This window comes from Mobula hypostoma, chromosome 6, assembly GCF_963921235.1.
Source record: "Mobula hypostoma chromosome 6, sMobHyp1.1, whole genome shotgun sequence".
Lineage (NCBI taxonomy): Eukaryota > Metazoa > Chordata > Chondrichthyes > Myliobatiformes > Myliobatidae > Mobula > Mobula hypostoma.
In genome coordinates, this window is record NC_086102.1 from 29,149,751 (window position 1) to 29,171,687 (window position 21,937).

At 37.9% G+C, this 21,937-nt stretch overlaps 1 protein-coding gene across 1 annotated transcript; it reads right to left on the reverse strand.

Moving 5' to 3' along the window:
* Window positions 1-1,482: 1,482 nt before the first annotated feature.
* LOC134347492 (uncharacterized) lies at window positions 1,483-21,726 on the reverse strand. The gene is made up of 5 exons (XM_063049822.1): window positions 21,667-21,726; window positions 20,923-21,261; window positions 20,743-20,829; window positions 12,078-12,173; window positions 1,483-4,245 (listed from the first exon to the last, which is right to left on the reverse strand). The coding sequence occupies exons 1-5, from the start codon at window positions 21,719-21,721 to the stop codon at window positions 4,118-4,120; spliced, it is 705 nt and encodes a 234-aa protein (XP_062905892.1). The 5' UTR covers window positions 21,722-21,726; the 3' UTR covers window positions 1,483-4,117.
* Between the last annotated feature and the right edge of the window lie 211 nt (window positions 21,727-21,937).

Below are 21,937 nucleotides of genomic sequence, written 5' to 3' on the forward strand. Positions count from 1 at the left end.
CAGGGCAAAATTTTACAAAGATGGCATATATGTAAATATTCTTGAGCAGGAAGGTGGCATAGGATGAATCAAAGAGTACAAATCATATACACAGCAGTCCCAGAGAAGTTACATTGTGTTTTCTAAGTATAAACTTGAAAGTGTTAACCTCCTCCCTCATCTCCATTCAGGACCCCAAATACTCCTTCCAGGTGATGTACCTCTTCACCTGTGAACCTGCTGGGGTTCCCAATATGGCCTCCTCTACATTGGTAAGGCCTATTGTAAATTGAAGGACTGCCTTATCAAACACCTCTCTTCTACCTGCCTGAAGCAGAATTTCCTGGTGGTCAAACATTTTAATTCCAATTCACATTCTTGTTCCAACATGTCGGTCCATGGACACCTCTTGTGCCACAATGTCCCTCAAGGTGGAGGAGCAACACCTTATATTCCATCTAGGTAGCCTCCTACCTGATGGCATGAATATCAATTGCTCTTTCCGGTAAAAAATTTCCCTCTCCCACCTCTCTTCTTCTACTCCCCACTCTGGTCTCTTACCACTTCTCGCCTGCCTATCACCTCCCCTTGGTACCACTCCTCCTTCCCTTTCTTTTATGGTCCACTCTCCTCTCCCAACAAATTCCTTCAACTCCTGCTCTTCACTTCTCCTACCGGCCTTGCTTCATCTGTCACTTTCAAGCTATTCTCTTCCCCTCTACCTACTTTTTTTATTCTGGTGTCTTTCCCCTTACTTTTCAGTCCTAAAGAAGGATCTCAGCCTGAAACATCAACTATCTATTTATTCTATAGATGCTACCTGACCTGCTGAGTTCTTCCGGCACTTTGTGTTTGTGTTGCTTTGGATTTCCAGCATCTGCAAAATTTCTCGTGTTTAAACAGTTTTTATTGTTTAATATATCAACACAAAATATCTGGAGCATGCAGTTTAAAAAACAGTAAAAAGATAAAAGGCAGTACATTTGTATGTAAATGTTGCTCCATTTTAAATATAAACACAAATTGTTCTACCCAGTTGAATACTTTAGTGTGCAAAATGCATTCATTTTCAGCATTGAAACTTTTCATATTATTAGCCATTTTTCATCAATGATTATAAATAACAGCTGTTGTGTTATACATTAATGTTGTGTCAGAGGACTGATTGGTAATTCTTTTTATGAAACATCAGCATTCAAAAAGAGAGAAGTTAGTTTTGTCAACTGAATGGACATCAAAATCTAGACACTTTAATTTAATTGATATATAAATAACATACCTTTCATTTAACAGAAAATACAAAATCAACAGTACTAAAAAAGGAAAATCACAGGAATAGTTTGTATGCCATGGGGTCTTTCTGACATCGGTTAATTTGAAACTGGAGGTAAAACATTCAGGACTGTTTACTTAATGTCAAAATTGGTCCGTTTCATTGAAATAATTCAATAAAATGTGAACTATCTCTAACTAAATTGTGTTTTAACAATAAAGGGTGTCACCTTCAAATTCTTAAATTATGTTGCAGTAGAAAACTTACAGAAATCAGAACATCGGTTAATAGATTTGTTCCTTGAAATTGGAGCCTTAGTACTTAACTATGTGGAAGCTTAGTATGTTTATATGAAATTCCTTTGTCATCATCATTAACTGTTTAAGTAACAGGATTAATTTCTTCAGTAGTAAAGTAGTTGTGTGTCATCCCATCTCTAGGCCAACCAAGGACTTCTTGGATAGTGTGACTTGAAAAATCTGTTTGAAGGAATAATTGACTAAGGTAGAAATTGAAAGCTGGCATCACCATGATCAACAATCATGGTCCAATTTAACAAATTACTGCACAAGTTAAAATAACAATCAGTAAACCTAATTGATAGAAATGTGTCCTTGATTGTTTGAGCTAAATATGCTGAAATGTTTGTTATACGATCACTTTTAGAGAAATGGAAATGAACCTGGCAATGGAGTACAAACTGCAGCCACTACTACCGTGAATGTTTAAGGCTTAGAAACTGAAGATGTATTTTCACATTCCAGTTAATAATGGATTATAATAATGAAACTCATATGCCTTAAATACTGTACATGCAATGCAGAAACCTTCTGTTACTAAAAATAATCTTTGAAATATTTGAAAATAACATTCACTTAGGATTCTATATGTTAATCACAGATTTGGATTTAAGATTTGCTATTTTTTTCTAAATTCAATGTTTCAATGGTTCCATTTAATAATCAAAGAATGTACTGTATACAGTATACAACTTGAAATTCTTACTCTTCACAGACATCCATGAAAACAGAAGAGAACCCCAAAGAATGAATGGCAGAAAAACTTTAGAAGCTGAAATTCTATCAGTGACCTCCACAAAAGCAACGTCCCTCATCACTTTGTAAGATTAACTGATAAGGTTACTAACCAATTCCCTGCACATCTATTTTCACAGTGAAAATAGATGGGGAAAATATATTGTCCAATGCTAATTCCAAGCCTCCCAACTACAGAGATAGGCAAATAAGACTGAATGCCCTTGTGTCTGCACTCAACTCAGACGTGTGCAAAGGCAGCCTTCAAAAACTCAAGAGATTCTGCAGATGCTGTAAATCCAGAGTAACACACACACACACACAATGGTGGAGGAACTCAGCAGGTCAGGCAGCATCTGTGGAAAGGAATAAAGAGTTGACCTTTTGGGCCGATACCTTTCATCAATGCGCATGCTGCCTGCTTAAATGGATACAAAGTGGTAAACGTGCTAAATTTAACCCCAACCATATCAGGAGATGTTAATTTCAACAGAAGGAACCACCATTTAAACATTCTGCGAGGTCATCCACTTTGGAAGTAAAAATGAAAGAGCAGGTTATTATTTAAATGGTAAAAAAATTGCAGCATACTGCTGTACAGAGGGATTTGGGAGTGCTTGTGCATGAATCACAAAAGATTGGTTTGCAGGTGCAGCAGGCTATCAAGAAGGCAAATAGAATTATGGCCTTCATTGCTTAGAGGGGTTGAACTTAAGAGTGGGGAGGTGATGCTGTAACCATACAGCGTACTGGTGAGGCCACACCTGGAGTACTGCAAGCGGTTCTGGTCTCCTTACTTGAGAAAGGATATACTGGTTTTGGAGGTGGTGTAGAAGAGGTTCACCAGGCTGATTCTAGAGATGAGGGGGTTAGACTATGAGGAGAGATTGAGTCGCCTGGGACTGTACACACTGGAATTCAGAAGAATGAGAGGAGATCTTATAGAAATATATAAAATTATGATAGGGATAGATAAGATAGAGGCAGGAAAGTTGTTTCCTCTGGTAGGTGTGACTAAAACTGAGGGAGTAGATTTAGGACAGAGATGAGGAGGAACTGCTTTTCCCAGAGAGTGGTGAATCTGTGGAATTCTCTGCCCAATGAAGAAGTAGAGGCTACCTTAGTAAATATATTTAAGACAAGGTTGGATAGATTTTTGCATAGTAGGGGAGTTAAAGGTTATGGGGAAAAGGTAGGTAGGTCCATGGCCAGATTAGCCATGATCTTATTGAATGGCAGAGCAGGTGTGACAGGCCAGATGGCCTACTCCTGCTCCTATTTCTTATGTTTTTAAGTTCTTATTCTCACAGGCAAATCCCTCCTATCAACTGCTTAGCCATTTTAACCACCGAATTCTACTTACCGTTGACTCCATGGCAGAATTCAAATTGGATCTGACTGACTCAGTTTCTGTTCTAGGTGGATTTAGGACTAGATTAATTAACCCCAACTGAGTGCGGTTTGATCAGCACCACAAAGGACCAGTTAAAAATGGGTCCATTCAAACAGGCAGCATGTATTACTCTCACAAGCATGGACATTGCTTGTGGAAGTGCTAAAGAGAGTGTGATCTTTTTAGCAGCTGCCTTCATGGCTTACGATGTTGCACACTTGAAAAATATTTTTAATTATGTCTCCTGAGGCCGTGCTGGATCCATGGGAGAGTACAGTGAGGAATGCTGAACTCACATTTTAGTGGCTTCCATGGCACAGGCCTATGTGAATAACCATAAGAAGATGGATAATAGGAGTGCAGATTTTGGAAGTTCCTTTGTGCACTTTTAAATAACATCAACAAGTTCATCAATGACATTTCAAAGTAGCTTTCTTCTCAAGTTTGATCCAAAGATGCTGCTTGACATGACTTTCCATAATTAGCATATGCACCTACGTAAGTTGAATAAACAATCTCTGGAACATTGCTACTTGAGTTCTCATTCCTCTTCACACCTGAACTCTCTGTAATATAAAAAATAACTTCTGTTAAAAAAAACCATTGCAATCATTCTATTCACAATCTGCACATCTAGGTTATGAAGTAGAAAGCAAGTCAGAATCAGAATCAGAATCAGGTTTATTATCATCGGCATATGATGTGAAATTTGTTAACTTAGCAGCAGCAGTTCATTGCAATGTATAATCTAGCAGAGAGAAAAAAAAATAAAACATAATAAATAAGCAAGTAAATCAATTATGTATATTGAATTGATTATTCAAAATGTGCAAAAACAGAAATACTGTATATTAAAAAAAGTGAGGCAGTGTCCAAAGCTTCAATGTCCATTTAGGAATCAGATGACAGAGAGGAAGAAGCTGTTCCTGAATCGCTGAGTGTGTGCCTTCAGGCTTCTGTACCTCCTACCTGATGGTAACAGTGAGAAAAGGGCATGCCCTGGGTGCTGGACGTCCTTAATAATGGACACCGCCTTTCTGAGACACCACTCCCTAAAGATGCCCTGTGTACTTTGTAGGCTAGTACCCAAGGTGGAGCTGACTAGATTTACAACCCTCTGTAGCTTCTTTCGGTCCTGTGCAGTCGCCCCTCCATACCAGACAGTGATGCAGTGATTCACTGTAGAAAATTGGTAATAAAAAGACGGTTTTATAGGAATGGTTATTATCCTTCAACCAGCAGGCTCCTGAACCAATGTGGATAACTTCACTTATCTCTACACTGAACACAACCTATAGACTCACTTGCAAGAACTCTACAACACATATGCTCAGTATTATTTATTTACTTATTAATTAATTATTATTATGTGCTATTTTGTATTTGTACAGTTTGTCTTCTTCTGCACATTGGTTGCTTGTCAGTCTTTGTGTGTGGTTCTTCTTTGATTCCATTGTATTTCTTTATTTGATTGAATGCTTTCAAGAAAATGAATCTCAGGATATACACATACTTTGCGCTTTGAGCATCCATTCTCTTATTTCAAAATCACATTCGGTACTCTCTGCACAGTGCACTGCACAGGTCACTGTACAGGACTGGAAAAAGCTGCAAAGGGTTGTAAACTCAGCTGGCTGCACCATTGGACATTTTCAAAAGGCAATGCTTCAAAAAGGTAGCACCCATTATAGGGACTCCCACCGTCCAGGACATGACCTCTTTTTATTACCACCATCAGAGAGCAGGTACAGGACCCTGAAGATACACACTTTACACTTTAGGAAGAGATTCTTCCCCTCTGTCATCAGAATTCTGAATGGACAATGAACACTATCTCGGTATTTTTGCTATTTTTTGCACTACTTGTATAATTTTTTTATTTACAGTATATTTCTTATTATAATTTATATAGGATATTTTATGTATTGCACTGTGCTGTTGCTGCAAGACAACAAATTTCACAATGTACTGTATGTCAGTGACAATAAACCTGATTCTGAATTGGATTCTGTCTCCCCGCAACCAAGCAATTGTTCTTTCACCCTCTTTTCATTAACCTTTTCATTATTTTTTTTGGTAACCTATTCCATGCACCCATTATTATTGACTGTGTTTTCTATGTGTGTAAAGCATTAAATGAAGCCCCATGTTATTGATCAAGGAAGTGTTGCAAAGGTTCATGCATTGCGGCACAGTTTCTAACGTAAATGTTCACTAGATTAATTCCTGAGAGGTAGGCTTTATAGTTTGAGGAGAGATTTATTGAAATGAATTGAATTGACTTTATTACTTACGTCCTTCATAACATGAGGAGCAAAAATCTTTATGTTATGTTTCTGTCTAAATGTGCATTGAGCAATTAATAGTAATATATAATAAATAGTATGTACAACAGGACAGTCAATATAACACAGAAATATAGTTGTGTCAGCATGAATTAATCAGTCTGATGGCCTGGTGGAGCCTTTTGGTCCTGGCTTTTATGCTGCGGACTGAGCCAATGATCTTTAGATTTTACAAGAATGAGAGCTATTCTTACTGAAATATACAACCTCCTTAAGAGGCATGGTAGAATAGACGCAAGGATGGTGTTTCCCCTGGCTGGGCTGTCTAGAACCAGGAGGCACACTTTCAAAATAATAGGCCAGTCATTAAGGACTGAGATGAGAAGACATTTCTTCAGTCGGAGCCTTGCATCACGGTTTGGGATTGAGCCACCAATGCACAGTATCGCAGGAGTCTGTAGAGACTTATAGACTCTGCCAGTTCTATCACCGGCACAACCCTCCCTGTCACCGAGGACATTTTCAAGAGGTGGCATACATCATTAAGGACCCTCACTATCTGGGACATGCCTTCTTCATCTTTTTACCATCAGGGAGGAGGTACAGGTACCTGAAGACCCACACTCATCCTTTCAAGAACAGCTTCTTCTCCCTCCAACATCAGATTTCTGAACAACCCATGAATCTATGAACACTATCTCAACATTCGTCTTTTTCGCTACTTACTTATTTTTGGAACTTATATCAATTTTATATCTTGCACTGTATTGCTGCAGCAAAACAACCAACATTTCACAACATAGGTCAGTGACAATAAACCTGATTCTGATTCTGTGCTGAATCTTTAGAAGTCACTATGCAAGATGGCATGGAATATTCAAGGCAGAGAATGATAGGTATTTAGATATTAAAGGATGAAAAGATTACAGAATTAGTGGAAGAAAGTGGTGATCTAGTTAAATAAGAGACTGAATGGTCCGCATCTTCTTCTATTTCTTGTGTTATGTTGAATTATTTAGTTATGAGAATAGATTTATCAAACATATTCATCAGCATTGCCAAAAACTTGGTCGGCGGTAACTCACAGATGGTTTTTCTGAGGAATCTCTGATATTGTTACATGAGGTAGCATGTGGTGAAGAAAATCTTCCTCTGAGAAAACAGAAAGGACTGGTAAAATGAAATGGTCTGTGGGAACGATGAAGGAGGATGCTCAGATCAACTTGGTGGCCAAAGTTAGAATCAGAATCAGAATCCTTTATTAACACCAAGTATGTGGACACAGACAGGGAATTTGATGCCGGTTTTCCTGAGCTCTCGCTGTACACAATCAAAAAGCAAACAAAACAATAGTGCAAATAATTGTGAACTATATACAATGAGGTATACCTGTGTATGTACAGGTGGACTTGGTTTATAATAGACTAACATTCAAGTGTTCATAAGACTGATGGCATACGGAAAGAAACTGTTCTTGTACCTATTTTTCCTGGCATACAGTGATCTAAAGTGCCTACCAGAAGGAAGGAGTTGGAACAGGTGATGTCCAGGGTGTGATGGGTCTACAATAATGCTGCTTGCTCACTTCCTGACTCTAGATGCATATAAATCCTGGATCGAGGGCAGCTTCACACCAATAATCCTTCCCGCAGCCCTGACGGTTCTTTTTAACTGCTGTTCTAAGTGTCTTCGGTAATAGAGTACTGTGCACATACTGTACTTGGGCATATATACGTATATAGCTAGGGTGCCTAGGACTTTTGCACAGTACTGTATTTGTCAACATGGAGTGGTGAGTGAGTTTGTAAATCTGACGGGAGCAAAGGATGTTGAGAATGGCAAAGGTGGAATGCTGCAGGAGGTGTGTGGGCCAGGTGGCAGAGAAGGAGTGTGAGGGGCAGGGGGTGGCTCAGGTACAGATTCACCCAGCTCTGAGATACAAAGCAAGGTTATTTGATTCCAAGCAATTGGTTTATTAATCATTACAGAGTGTCTCTGGTTCTTCCTGCTCCCACCTCTCTCCCATCCCGTTTTCCCAACCATGATTCCTTTCTTCCTGTCCCCTTCCCACTCTGAGACCCATATCAGAATAAGGTTTATCACCACTCGCATATGTCATGATCTTTTTGTGGCAGCAGTACAGTGCAATACATAAAATGACTACAGTACTGTTCAAATGTCTTAGGCACCCTAGCTATATTATGTGCCTAAAACAGTTGGCAAAGGCATAAATGTAAAAAAATTAATATTATTAGAAACAGCTAATAGACAAATACAACTCAACAGAATTATATGACCATAAGATATAGGAGCAGAAGTAGGCCATTTGGCCCATTGAGTCTGCTCCAACATTCAATCATGGGCTGATCCAATTCTTCCAGTCACGCCCACTCCCCTGCCTTCTCCCCATACCCTTTGATGCCTTGGCTAATCAAGAACGTATCTATCTCTGCCTTACATACACCCAATGACTTGGCCTCCACAGCCGCTCGCGGCAACAAATTCCACAGATTTACCACCCTTTGACTAAAGTAATCTCTCCGTATCTCTGTTCTAAATGGATGTCCTTCAATCCTGAAGTCGTGCCCTCTTGTCCTAGGCTCCCTTACATTGGGAAATAACTTTGCCATATCTAATCTGTTCAGGCCTTTTAACATTCAGAATGTTTCTATGGGATTCCCCCCCATTCTCCTGAACTCCAGGGAACACAGCCCAAGGGCTGCCAGACTTTCCTCATAGAGAAACCCTTTCATTCCTGGAATGATTCTTGTGAATCTTCTCTGAACCCTCTCCAATGTCATTATATCCTTTTCTAAAATAAGGAGCCCAAAACTTCACACAATACTCCGAGTGTGGTCTCACGAGGGCCTTATAGAGCCTCAATATCACATTCCTGCTCTTATATTCTATACCTCTAGAAATGAATGCCAAAATTGCATTTGCCTTCTTCACCACCAACTCGACCTGGAGGCTAACCTTTAGGGTATCCTGCACAAGGACTCCCAAGCCCTTTTGCATCTCTGCATTTTGAATTCTCTCCCCACCTAAGTAATAGTCTGCCCGTTTATTTCTTCCACGAAAGTGCATGACCATACACTTCCCAACATTATATTTCATTTGCCACTTCTTTGCCCATTCCCCTAAACTAACCAAGTCTCTCTGTAGGCTCTCTGTTTCCTCAGCACTACCCGCTCCTCCATCTATCTTTGTATCAGAGACAAATTTAGCCACAAATCCATTAATCCCATAGTCCAAATCATTGACATACATCATAAAAAGCAGTGGTCCCGACACTTAGAAACAAGAATACTTAATTAAAATAAAAAAGAATTCCCAGCTGCGAAATGCAATATGAAATTAGGGACATGCTATGGGTTAGCAGATACCATCACCTCCCCCTCCTGCAACCTTCTACTCTGCCACCAGCCTCACCAAGGCTCAACATGCTTGGCTGAGCTTCAAGCTCCATACATTGGAATAGAGTATGCAGCCTGGATGTAAAATTGAATGAGGATAAGGAGTTTTTTCTCTGAAGTAATTTTAATGCTTTTGATTTAAATGCGTATTTTAAAGAGGCTAATTGTTAATTTTTAAATTAAATTTTATATATTACTTGCTTTTATTTTGACTATTTTAAAATGCTTTTGATTTTTTCAGGCCATCGGCTGCAGAGGTCATCTCAAGACCGTCAGGGTAATCTAGTGACCTACAGTTCACTCTGCCTCAGGGGATGGTCGGATGGTCATGCAGGCAAGGTTGTTGACTCAGCTGTAGCTAGAGCTGAGGATCAAGGGTAAGCTTCTGATCTTCAGCACATTCTGTACTGCCATAGCAGGCATATAAGTCAGGGATGACCTTTTAGTAATTTTATTGGTTATCTAGGAATTACTGGCAATTTCCAATTGCCCGTAAATTGAGCAGCTTGCTAAGACACTTAATAATTCACCACATCCGCTTGCCTTGAGTCAAGTAAGGTCTAGAGTGGGTGAAGGTGCCATATTTTCGGTCACCAAAGGATACTAGTGAACTATGTTGTTTTTTATGAGAATCTAATAACGTTGTGGTCATTACAAAAAAATTATTTTTATTTTCTTTTTAATTTGTTAACCTGTGATATTAAAATTTAGGTCATTGGATTACTTCGGTAATTGTACTGCTATTGTAAGCTGACACCATGAAAAGGAGGGAATTGACATCTCTCTCCTGAACTATCAGAAGCACAATCCAGACCCATGTTCTAATGCTCATAGAGAAAAATAAGGTCGTCTCTTCCTCTTTTCAGTGCACTACCACCACCTGCTAGACTTCTTGTGTTCCAACCAAATATGTCCTGGAGTTCTCTATTTTAGACAATCTAGTTCAGCCTTCAGTTCTCTATCAGCATCAATCTATAGTTACAATTCCTCATGAATGCTTAATGAGCTCATTAGATAATGCCGCAAACTGCTATTCTTCCCTAATTTTGTCACGTTTTCGTGTAGTTGCATTACATCAATTATATTGATTTCATCTACATCACTTGTAAGACTAAAGTTGTCTTGTTAAAAAATAGTAATTATTGCATGTTATACTTTAAAAATTCCTGTTTTTCCAAGTCTATCTGCTTTTTCAGGTTTTCCTTTTCTTGGAATAAGGTTGTGTCATGTAACAAATGGTTTCTGTTCCTGCAGATGATGATAAACTGATTTTGCCCAAAAGACATAAAATGCAGGAAGATCATTTGGTATAGTACACATACCTTGACAATTTTATAATGAAATGAATCAAAAGCACAAAAGACAGCTAAGAAAGAACAACTGGGGGAAAAAAGTGAAGTGAGAGGGATAGAGAGAGGGGAAACTAGTTCTGCCATCTGTATATGTTGGACTTCTATGTTATATGGGTTTGGATGTGTGCAGGGATTGTCCATATGCTAGGTGTTCATAACCCAGGGATATGCGGTATGAAGTTGGATGAATCTGGAAATGTATATTCCACAAGAGCTTTTTGTAACCGATATCTAATATCGTTTGTAATTCAAAGGCGCTTCCAGATTTGAATTTTTTATTGTTTTATTTCATGATCTATTAATCAGGATTGTATCATATATTGGCCACTAAATATTAGATAAGATAACAAAAGGCAACATGGCATTTGGTTTTGCGTTACGTTGCTGGAGAACTTGTTCACTGTTTTGTGATTTAATTTGTCTGAAGCTCTGACTCTATTTGCCCACTAGTCTTTACACAGAATTTTCTGCTCGTGACTCTGGATAGTAAAAGGCATTAGAATATTAGAGCCAGCTGAATGCTGTTCTAGCCTGAATGCTCCATTTGAGATTGGAAAGCTGGGTGGTGTCTACACCCGCTGCCTCCCTATTCAGCCCTAGTGCAAAGTGACCCAAACAGCAGCTCAACCACAATTCTGGCTAAACTCTCAGTAAACTGTCAGTCAAGATTGAGGGCTCACCTAATCTTCCTACCTTAGGCTGAACAGTGGAAACAAAAATTAACATTATAAAAAATGAAAAGGAAGTTATGATTCATAAAACATAAGAGATTCTGCAGATGCTGGAAATCCAGAATAACACACATAAAATTCTAGAGGAACTTAGTAGGTGAGGCAACGTTTATAGAGAGGAATAGACAGTTGGTGCTGAGTTCTGAATAGAGAATTGATGTTTCAGGCCGAGACTCTTCATCAGGACCGGAAGTGGGGGTGATGTTCTCCAAGTTATGATTCCTTCCTACTTTCACAAGATTTATTGGAATATGCATATGATAATTACATGCTTCTGCATCATAATCACAACAGACTCTACAGATGCTGGAATTCCAGAGCGACAAATAGAAAATGTTTGAGGAACTTAGTAGGTCAGCCAACACCTGTGGAGAAGAATGGACCATCGGCGCTCAGTCCTGATGAGGGCCTCAGCCCGAGGTGTCGACTGCGGATTCCTCTCCATAGATGCTGCCTGACTTGCTGAGTTCCTCCAGCATTTTGTGTTTAATTTGTTCTCATAATATATGCATAAAATCTTACATAAAGATGAATTTTTAAGTTTCTTGCACCATTGATGTGAGTAAATATATTGCCTGAAGAGCACATTATTATGTAATTATGGAAAGACTCACCAGCCTCTGTATTTCGACGCATTCTTCTCCATATGAAGCATGTGAGTATAACACAGATTACAGTTATTCCAAGCATACTGGCACCGATGACAATGGCTATGGGGAGAAATAAAAAGCAAGGTCAATGCAAAGAAAACTAATAAGGTGCCTCAAAGTCATTTAGAGGTATGTTTTATTACTAAATCTGAAACTTCTGCAATGCTTTTCCAGCAAATGATGCAAAATTTAAGTATTTCAAGTTTCAGGGGTCCTATCAAATAACATCCAAGGAACTGAGTGATCTAAAGTGGGGCAGTTTTAAAATAGCACCCAACTGTCAAAATGAGAGTTATGTGTGAAGAGGGTTAGGAAATGTTTCTTCTCATTTAAAGACAGCAATGCGTTTTTGTATTTTCTGTAACAATAATAGACAAATGCTGGTGTATTTTTTTGTCCTTGAGAAATGTTGTAGTAAAGAAAATAAATTAAAATAATTTCACTGAAGCAATACCAATAGTACCCATGAATTTGTGAACCCCGAAACCATATTTTTAGCTGGTTTTCATTAATTTGATCATGCCAAGACTAGAAAACCATAAGATACAAGAAAAGGGGAAGACAATTCAGCCTATTAAATCTCTGTTACAATTTTAAAAAGATCATTAAGTTCTTTTTCCTATCCTTTCCATAATCCTTGATTTTTTTTTACTGATTAAAAGACAATTTATCTCAGCCATAAATATACAAAGGATTCTGCCCCCATAGTTCTCTACTGTTAGAATTTCCAAAGAGTCACAGTATGCTGAGAGGAGCAATTCTTCCTCATCGCTCTTCAACGGACATCACCTTTTTCTGAGACCATGCCCTTTTTCTATATATACCCATGAGAAAAAAACACCCTCTCAACACTTATGTTGCCTGGCTCACTAAGAATCTTATTTTTCAATGTGATTGCATCAAATTTTTCTAAATTGCTTTGGAGTCAAACCTATCTAATTTATAGGATAATCCCTCCATATCCTCAATTATCCAAGTGAACCATCTCTGAATTGCCCCCATTTAATAAAAATTTCCTCAGAAAGGGGAACAAAAATATTGCAGTGCTCCAAATCTGGGTTCATGAGGACACTGTACAGTTGCAATAGGACTTCATTATTTTATTTTCCAAATCCTTTTGGAAATAAAGGGCTACATTCCATTAGCCTTTCAATTAGCTCATTCCATTAACATCCCATTCCATTACCTGCTGTCCTTGTGTGGTAAATTTCTTTCTTTCTTGCCCAAAGACCCCAAATCCCTTTTATGCTATAGTTTTTTGCAGTTTTTCTCCATAATCTGTTCTTCTTTTCATTTTTTCGCGGATTATGCTTAATTTGCCAATTTTTTTCTCACTTACTTATCAATATCTGTCTGTAAATATTGTATGTTTCTTGCAAATTACCTTCATATCTATTTCAGTGTTGTGTCCAAATTTAACCACCGTAATTCTCTTCCTTCCTGCAAGCCGTTAATATATAAATGGTTAAGGTCCTAAAATGTTTCACTTTGAATCCTTAATCGACACAGGTTGGAAACTGAAAATGATTCCTTTATCCTTACTCAATTTATTTACTACATACATAGTCCTCTATCCATATTAATGTGTTACCTCCAACATAATCTTCTGACAGAGCCTTTAGTAAGTCTCACATCAAATGTTTTCTTGAAATCCGAATATAATTACAAGTTCACACAAGTCCAAATGCTGTTCACTTCCATCCACCCTGTCAAGATTTCTTCAGAAAGCTCAAATAAATTTGTGACACAACTTCCCCCTCAAGAAATGATGCTGATTAATTTGATTGATTTAGTTATGATTTTCTAAATGTGCTGCTCTCAGTTTCTTTGTAATTGATTCTAACAATTTCCCAGTCATAGGTATTATGCCACTCAGCCTATTGTTAGCCTCCTTTTAGAATAGGGTTGTCACATTAGCAGTTTTCTAGTCCTCTGGTACTTTTTCAGAATCTAAGGATTTTTGGAAACATAGAAACATAGAAAACCTACAGCACAATACAGGCCCTTCGGCCTACAAAGCTGTACCAAACATGTCCTTACCTTAGAACTACCTAGGCTTACTCATAGCCCTCTATTTTTCTAAGCCTCATGTAGCCATCCAGGAGTCTCTTAAAAGGCCGTATCATTTCAGCCTTCACACCGCCACTGGCAGCCCATTCTACGCAATCACCACTCTCTGCATATAGCAAATATATCTACCAACTCAATAGCCACTACTGTTAAGGATATTAGGATGTATGGGACCTGGTCCAGTAGACTTATAAGCTTTTGGTTCTTTAGTTTGCCTAATACTATTTCTCTTGTGACTCTTGTAATTCTTCTCTAGCATTATTCAGTATTAATGAGAAGTTCATGGCATCAGATATGCAAAGGAGTTGCCAGTAAGTTTACATTGATATAAATATTAACACAAAAATGATAGTCCATTGAACATAGTACAGTATGTATGGCCCAGTATGTTGTGCCGACCTTTTAAACTAACCTAAAATCAATCGAACCCTTTCCATGTACTTGTCTAAAAATCTCTTAAATCACCCAAATGTATCTGCCTCTAACACCAGCTCTAACAATGTGTTGCCGCTCTCTGTGTAAAAAAAAAACTTACCTCTGACATCCCCCCCCCACCCCATACTTTCCTCTAATCACCTTAAAATTATGTCTCCCCTTATGAGCCATTGCTGCCCTAGGAAAAAGATGTTGACTGGCCATTTCGTCTTTCACTCCAAAGAGAAAAACCCTAACTAATTCAGTCTTACCTATAAGTCATGCTCTCTAATCCAGAGAGGTAAAACTCCTCTGCACCCTCTCTAAAGCTTTCACATCCTTCCTATAATGACGTGACCAGAATTGAATACGATACTCCAAGAATAGTCTAACCAGAGTTTTATAGAACTGCAACATTACCTCATGGCTCTTGAACACAATCCCTCAACTAATGGTCTAATTATCCTTGACAGTATGAAAGCCCTTGCTGCAATCAGTCGGAAGAATATTTTCTGTAATTTTAATGAGATCGTCTGCATGAATGTTTTGACATAAAAGGACCCTGCTCTTTTATTTAAACTGTTCAAAATTTACAATGTATAATTGCCTTTTGAAGTGCCTTCCTAGCCATTGAAACCAATTGCTTTTCTATGGCTCGCCATATGTTTCATATAAAGATATGTTATAGCTATATATTTTATAAATTTAATTTTGAATGATACTTTTCAGTCATTAATGGATTAGAATATTAAAAAAATGTGAACAACCTTTCCAAAATATCAAAAGAGCTTCTCAAAACACTGATAATTATAGTTATATAATCTTACAGGTAGGTTCTAGTTTTGTTCTGACGAAGGGTCTCGGCCTGAAACATCGACTCTTTATTCCTCTCCATAGATGCTGCCTGACCTGCTGAATTCCTCCAGAGTTTTGTGTGTGTTACTTTCTATATAATTAACCTTAATTTTCTGTACTATTGGGGAGTTCCTCTGTTATACTTCACCTGTTTACCTAAACAAAATGCTAAGGCGAACAGAAATAGAATAGAACATATCATCCCAAGATGGTTCCGTATTGAAGGAAAGAATGGAGCAGTGATAAAATCCATTTTTACTTTGGATAAAAATTACATTCAAAAATTGTTGGATCAGAAAATTATTTGAAGCTACCTTCTATTACTTTTAATGGGGTTTCTAAAAGGATAGTTACAAGAACTGTCTACATTTTGACATTTACTTTCAACAGAGGATGAACATTATTTTATTTGCATATCTCTGTTGATACTGTATACACATAGATACGCTAGGGACCCCCAGAAGGGAAAAGACATTTTATCAAACGTTGGCCAAACATTGTAAAATTCAGAACAATATCAAGATGAATTTTAAAATTTTGTATTATTATTTGGCTTAAAATAAAGACTTTCATCCAAATTTCTCCTAATGGAAATTTATTTCTAAGCTTATATTTATCTTATTTTTTTTCAGAGAGACAGCACAGAATAAACCCTTCTGGTCCTTCAAACCATGCCACCCAGCAAACCCCAACAACTCTGATTTAACCCTAACCTAATCAGAGGGAAATTTACAAAAGCCTACTCAGTACGTCTTTGGACAGTGGGAGAAAACCTGAGCACCTGGAGAAAATTCATATATTGCACGGGGAGGACTTAATGACTCCTTACGGAGGACACGCGATTGAACTCTAAACGATTGACACCTCGAGCTGTAATAGTGTCACTCTAACTTCTACGCTACTGTGGTGCCCCATGAATCACTTCTTGACTGACTATCTTGACCTACCTTAAAGTAATATTTGGGAGTTATATGAAAGCCAAGAGGGTCTTGACAGAGGAGTTATAAAGACAAAAACTGTGTTTCTGTCAGTGAGAATTCAAAGATATAGATTGTCTGGGCAGTTGTGCAGAAAAGCGGCAAATTGGATTTAATCTGGGAAATGAGAAGTTAACCATTGTTGGAGGCTTTATGACACAAGGAAATTGACAATAAATGGGAAGACATTGAGTAATGTGGAGGAATCATTCTATCTTGGAGAAGTACCAGAGGATTTTGGAGTATATGTTCACAGATCTTTATAGGTAACAGGTTGGTTGGGCAAATAGGATACTTTATAGGCAGGAAAGGTGAAGAAGGAATAGGGGAAAGCACAATGGGTAGTAGAAGGAGGCGGAACCAAGAGGGAGGTGATAGGCAGCTGGGGGGGGGAGCGGAGTGAAACTGGGATGGGGGATGGGAGGGGGAGGGAATTACCGGAAGTTGGAAAATTCAATGTTCATGCCCAGGGGCTGGAGACTACCCAGCCTATCCCTTCCCTGCTTCTCCTCCCCCAACCCTTGATCTTTCCCCTTACTGGTTTTTCACCTGGCACCTACCTGCCTTCTCCTTCCCTCCCTTCCCCCCACCTTCTTTATAGGGCCCCTGCCCCCTCCCTCTTCAGTCCTGATGAAGGGTCTCAGCCCGAAACATTGACTGTTCGTTTCCACGGTTGCTGCCCCACCTGCTGAGTTCCTCCAGAGTTTTGTGAGTGTTGCTTTGACCCCCAGCATCTGCAGAGTATCTTGTGCTTGAGAAGGAAGACTTAACTGATGTGCATATGATTATGAGAGGTCTTGGTGTGTTAGATGGGAAGTGTTCTGATGAGGATCTTGGCCCAAAATGTCGACAATTTATTCATTTCCATGTGTTCCGCCAGCCTTTTGTGCATGTTGCTGTAGATTTCCAGCATCTGCACAATCTCTTGGGAAGGCTTATCCCATTAGCAGAAAGTTGAAAAAGTAGATATAGATTTTTAAGTTACTTGATGAAAGACAGGGAGGAAATAAGAAGTGAAAATGCAAGCAAAGGTTGGGCCTCATTACTGAAAAAGTAGTAGGGGCAGAAACCCTCTCTGGTTTTAAAAACACTGGGATTTGTTCCTGAAAAGGCATGACCTGCAGACCTACAGATCTGATGCTGAAAGGTGGGATTAGACGGCATAGGCAAGATGACTGAATCGTCTCATGTGTTTTACATTTTCTATCATCTCTATCTTTGTTGTCAAAAACAGTTATTATAGAGGTTTAGCCTTCTCTAAATTGTCCACTACTGTCAATTTGTTTGTGTCAATATACCATATATATTTTTCAGGGCATGTAGCTCAGCTAATGTAACCAACATCTGTTTTTTAAATTTTAGAAACATTTTTAAAGATATTTCTATATTTTTAGTGAAATAATTATCAATTAAAAAACAATAATCATTTCCATTGAACTAACAGTGCTAATGTCAAAGCAAAACTTGGAATCATAACTAGCACCTACCAAATGATTTGAATCTTACATAGAGAAATCTTGCTTCAATAGTATTTATTCAATAACAAATGCCACAAGATGCTGGCACTTATCTTACTACTTTATACAGAAAAAGCACACTGATATTAGAAATCACACATGTGGTTATCAAATTGTGTGATTTCATATACTGAGTTGCCAAAACATGTTGCCTGAATCACCAAAGTGCTATTTTCCATCCATACAATGACTGAGTGCACTTTCAAAAATAAATTAGTAATATTTTCCCTTGATATAATATTTGCAGCCATCATCCCACTCATCTAAACTTAATAAATTCAGTATTTGAATGCAAGGATACAGAATAACACACACAAAATGCTGGAAGAACTTAGCAGGTCAGACATCATATATGGGACAGGAATAAAATCAGTTGCATTTTGGCTGAGACTTTATCAGGACTGGAAAGGAAGGGGGAAGAATCTAGAAATGTGGGAGAATTATTTTGAGTTTATAATACAGATTAATCACTTAGAAAATGTGTAGCTCGGGTGGTTGCTTGTTGGGTTGAGTTGTTCTCCGATCTTGGCACTGCAGTTGCAAACGTTCTGTCACCAAACAAGGAGATATCATCAATGTGCTGTTAATTAGCAGTGCACTGATGATATTTCCACGTATGGTGATGAAACATTTGCAAGTGGTATGCCAAGATCAAGAACAACTCAACCCAGCAGATGAATCAGGCTGAACAAAATGAGGGGGAAAAGCTCGAGGAACTGAATGGCCAACTCCCATTCCAGAGCTCCTGCATCAGCTGTGTGAAGTTATTGTTGCTTCGGCCGCGATCCTGTGTCTAAGTTAATATAGCACAAGTCAGAGGTGTCTATTTTACATAAAGTCAACAACTTTGAACTTTTCTGACATCATTAGCAGGAAGTATTATGCTGAAAATAATAAAAGCAGAAAATCCTGGAAACCAGCAACAGCTCAGGCTTATTTATTTATTTATTTATTTGTTTATTTATTTATTGAGATACAATGTGGAATAGGCCCTTCTGGTCCTTCAAGCTGCGTCAGCCAGCAATCAGCCAATTTAATCCATCATGGGACAAGTTACAATGACCAATAAACCTACCAACTATTCTTTGGAATGTGGGAGGAAACTGGAGCACCTGGAGAAAACACACCTAGTCACGGGAAGAACGTACAAACTCTCTACAGACAGTGGCAGGAATTGAAGCTGGGTTGCCTGTACTGTAAAGTGTTGTGTTAACCTTTGTGTTACCATGCCACCCTGCTCATTTTACTTCATATTAGCAACATGTACAATTTTTTTGATTATCACAAAAGGGGTGTCACTTCAAATGTATCAGAAAGTCAATCATACCACGGTGCTCCAAACTTTCTAGAAGCTAGCTGGTGGAAGTAAAATTAGTAGTTGATGTACTTTGAATTTATAACCTGACATGACAGGGAAGTTCATTAATAAAATACACACTGTTCAGATAAACACTTAAAATCTTAAACAGGCTTTCCTCATGAAATATTCATCTTTGTTTGTAGCTATTTAAGATTAATTGCTTTGTTTATTTATTTTTTGATGTTATTGCCACATTCTGTTTATTGATCTGAAATCTGATGTAAATTATAGGAAAGGCATTGATGTGTTGCTGTGAGAAAATTGTCTCACAATGGTGTTGACACACAATGGCTGTAGCAGGAAAGCAGGTACAATAGAACTTTGTCCAAACAAATTTAACTGATTTTGTTAATCAGTACATTATCAATGAAAAAAATATATAAACATGTTATATACAATGTCTCACTTTATGTAATTTTTCTCATAGCTCCACAAATATTTCTTCAACTATATATTGAAATTCTTTTGAAAATTGCTTTAGGTTATGTTTCCACCATTCTTTCATGCTATGAATGCAATATCGACAATTATTAATGAAATGTATTAATATAAATATTGATATTAACAATAGTGATAATCTGGAATGCATAGAGTGAAATAAAAGCAGAAGCAGAACCTCAAGCAACTTTCAAAGGATTTTGATATGTACTTGAAAAAGAATTGTTCATAGTACTATAAGAAAAGGGCAGATCAAAGGGGCGTCAATTAGCACGGGTATGTTGATATGAAGGCCCTTTTTTACAGTATTTTCATTAAAACTGCACACCACCAATACATTTCACTCTTCTTTGACCTAACTCTAACTGTAAAATTGTACACTCTTGTTGCTTTATCCTAACAAATAATATTTTCATAATTCTAAACCTTAATTAAACCATCTCTTAAATATATAAAACCTAAAAACCATAAGATAGAGGAGCAGAATTAGGCCATTTGGCCCATCGAGTCTGCTCTGCCATTTCATTATGGCCGTTTTATTTTCCCTCTGAGCCCCAAATCTCCTGCCTTCTCCCAGTATCCCTTTATGCCCTGACTGATCAAGAATCTATCACCTCCTAACTTAAATATACCCAATGACTTAGCCTGCACAGCCGCCTGTGGCAATGAATTCCACAAATTCACCAATCTCTGGCTAAAGAAATTCTTCCTCATCTTCATTCTAAAAGGATGCCCCTCTATTCTGAGGCTGTGTCCTCTGGTCTTAGACTCTCCCACCATAGGAAACATCCTCGCCACATCCACTCTATAAAAGCCTTTCAACATTTGATAGATTTCAATGAGGTCACCCGTCATTCTTACAAATTCCAATGAGTAGAGGCCCGCAGCCATCAAATGCTCTGCATATGACAATCCTTATGTACATATAATCTTAGTTCAGAGTCTTTCAAACTTTACCCCTGAATAGTTAGATTGAATAATTGGCGTTAAAAACTTACCAGTGAATTTCCAACCTTTTTTGACCTCAGTACTTGTTATATTTTCTTCATGGTTAATCTGTTCATCATTAGGATCATTTGTTTTGGCTTTTAAAATAGGATATAAAAGTCTGTTACTAGAAGTGTCCAGGTAAAACAAAATGTTTTAAAAATGTTATTCCCAACATCTGAAGAACTTACCAATTACAAACAACCGTTTTTTTATTGTCACTTGCTTCCCTGTAGTGTTCTCTACCAATGTCAGAGTGTAGTATCCTGTATCATTCTGTTGAATGTTAGTTAATACAAAGGAACAGCCTTCAAAATTTTTCACTCGTCCTTTGTAACTTTGAAAGATAGTGTGCTCACGTACGCCAAACGGAAACATTATGATACCATGTTCGCTTTTTCCACTTTTCTTCCATTCTATTGATTGATTCAGAAAAGGGGTACAGTTTACAAAAAAAAGTGCTTCTCCTCCAATGGTGGCATTGATTATGTCTTCTGCTTCGGCATTCTCTGATGGAGTCACAATCTGACCTGCAAAAAAAAACAGAAATGCAAAGCACTGGCTGTGATTTAATCTGATTAAAGGGTCAGGGTGATTAATTATGCAAAAGATACAATCAAAAATACCAGACTTTGCCTTTGTCAATACCAAGTACAGTGTTTGTATCACATCAGATAGAATGTTAAAGCTAGGTAAAAGATTATGGCTGGACAAAACATATACAACATCCTTTCTAACAACAGAATTCAGATCATAACACTATGCTGTGAGAAGAGAATTCTCCCTAATTCCCCTTAGATTCTTTTGTCAATTATATTCAATTAGTATTCTTTCACTATCTGCAGTTTCTTCTTGTCTCGAAAATCCTTCATCATTTTCCCCCAAAATATCTTCTTTAATGAAAACAAATTCAGAGAAACAAATTGATAACTTACTTTTAACAAAAAAGATGCATAGCTTGAGCATTACAACGTTAATTATATAAGTCATGCTGCCGTGATCACACTGGTGTTCTGAAACAAAAAAAATCGATGCTAGTGATTTAGTAAAGCTGACGCGTGCACGTGTGGTTAGATGAGTTTTGTCAGTGAACACGGTCTCACCCACACATTAACATACTGAAATGAGTTCTTGCTATTGGTGTTCTCTGCAAGCAGAAGTGAATATGAAGTTCAACATGAATTCAACATTCTCAACAAAGCATGA

Excerpts from the sequence above, each read along its gene's own strand:
- LOC134347492 (XM_063049822.1), bottom strand. The coding sequence starts at position 21,721 with ATGACTTATATAATTAACGTTGTAATGCTCAAGCTATGCATCTTTTTT. Across the intron at positions 20,830-20,922 it reads AAAACGGTTGTTTGTAATTG|CCAAAACAAATGATCCTAAT; the intron begins GTAAGTTCTTCA and ends CTATTTTAAAAG. Across the intron at positions 12,174-20,742 it reads AAAAGGTTGGAAATTCACTG|CCATTGTCATCGGTGCCAGT; the intron begins GTAAGTTTTTAA and ends TTCTCCCCATAG.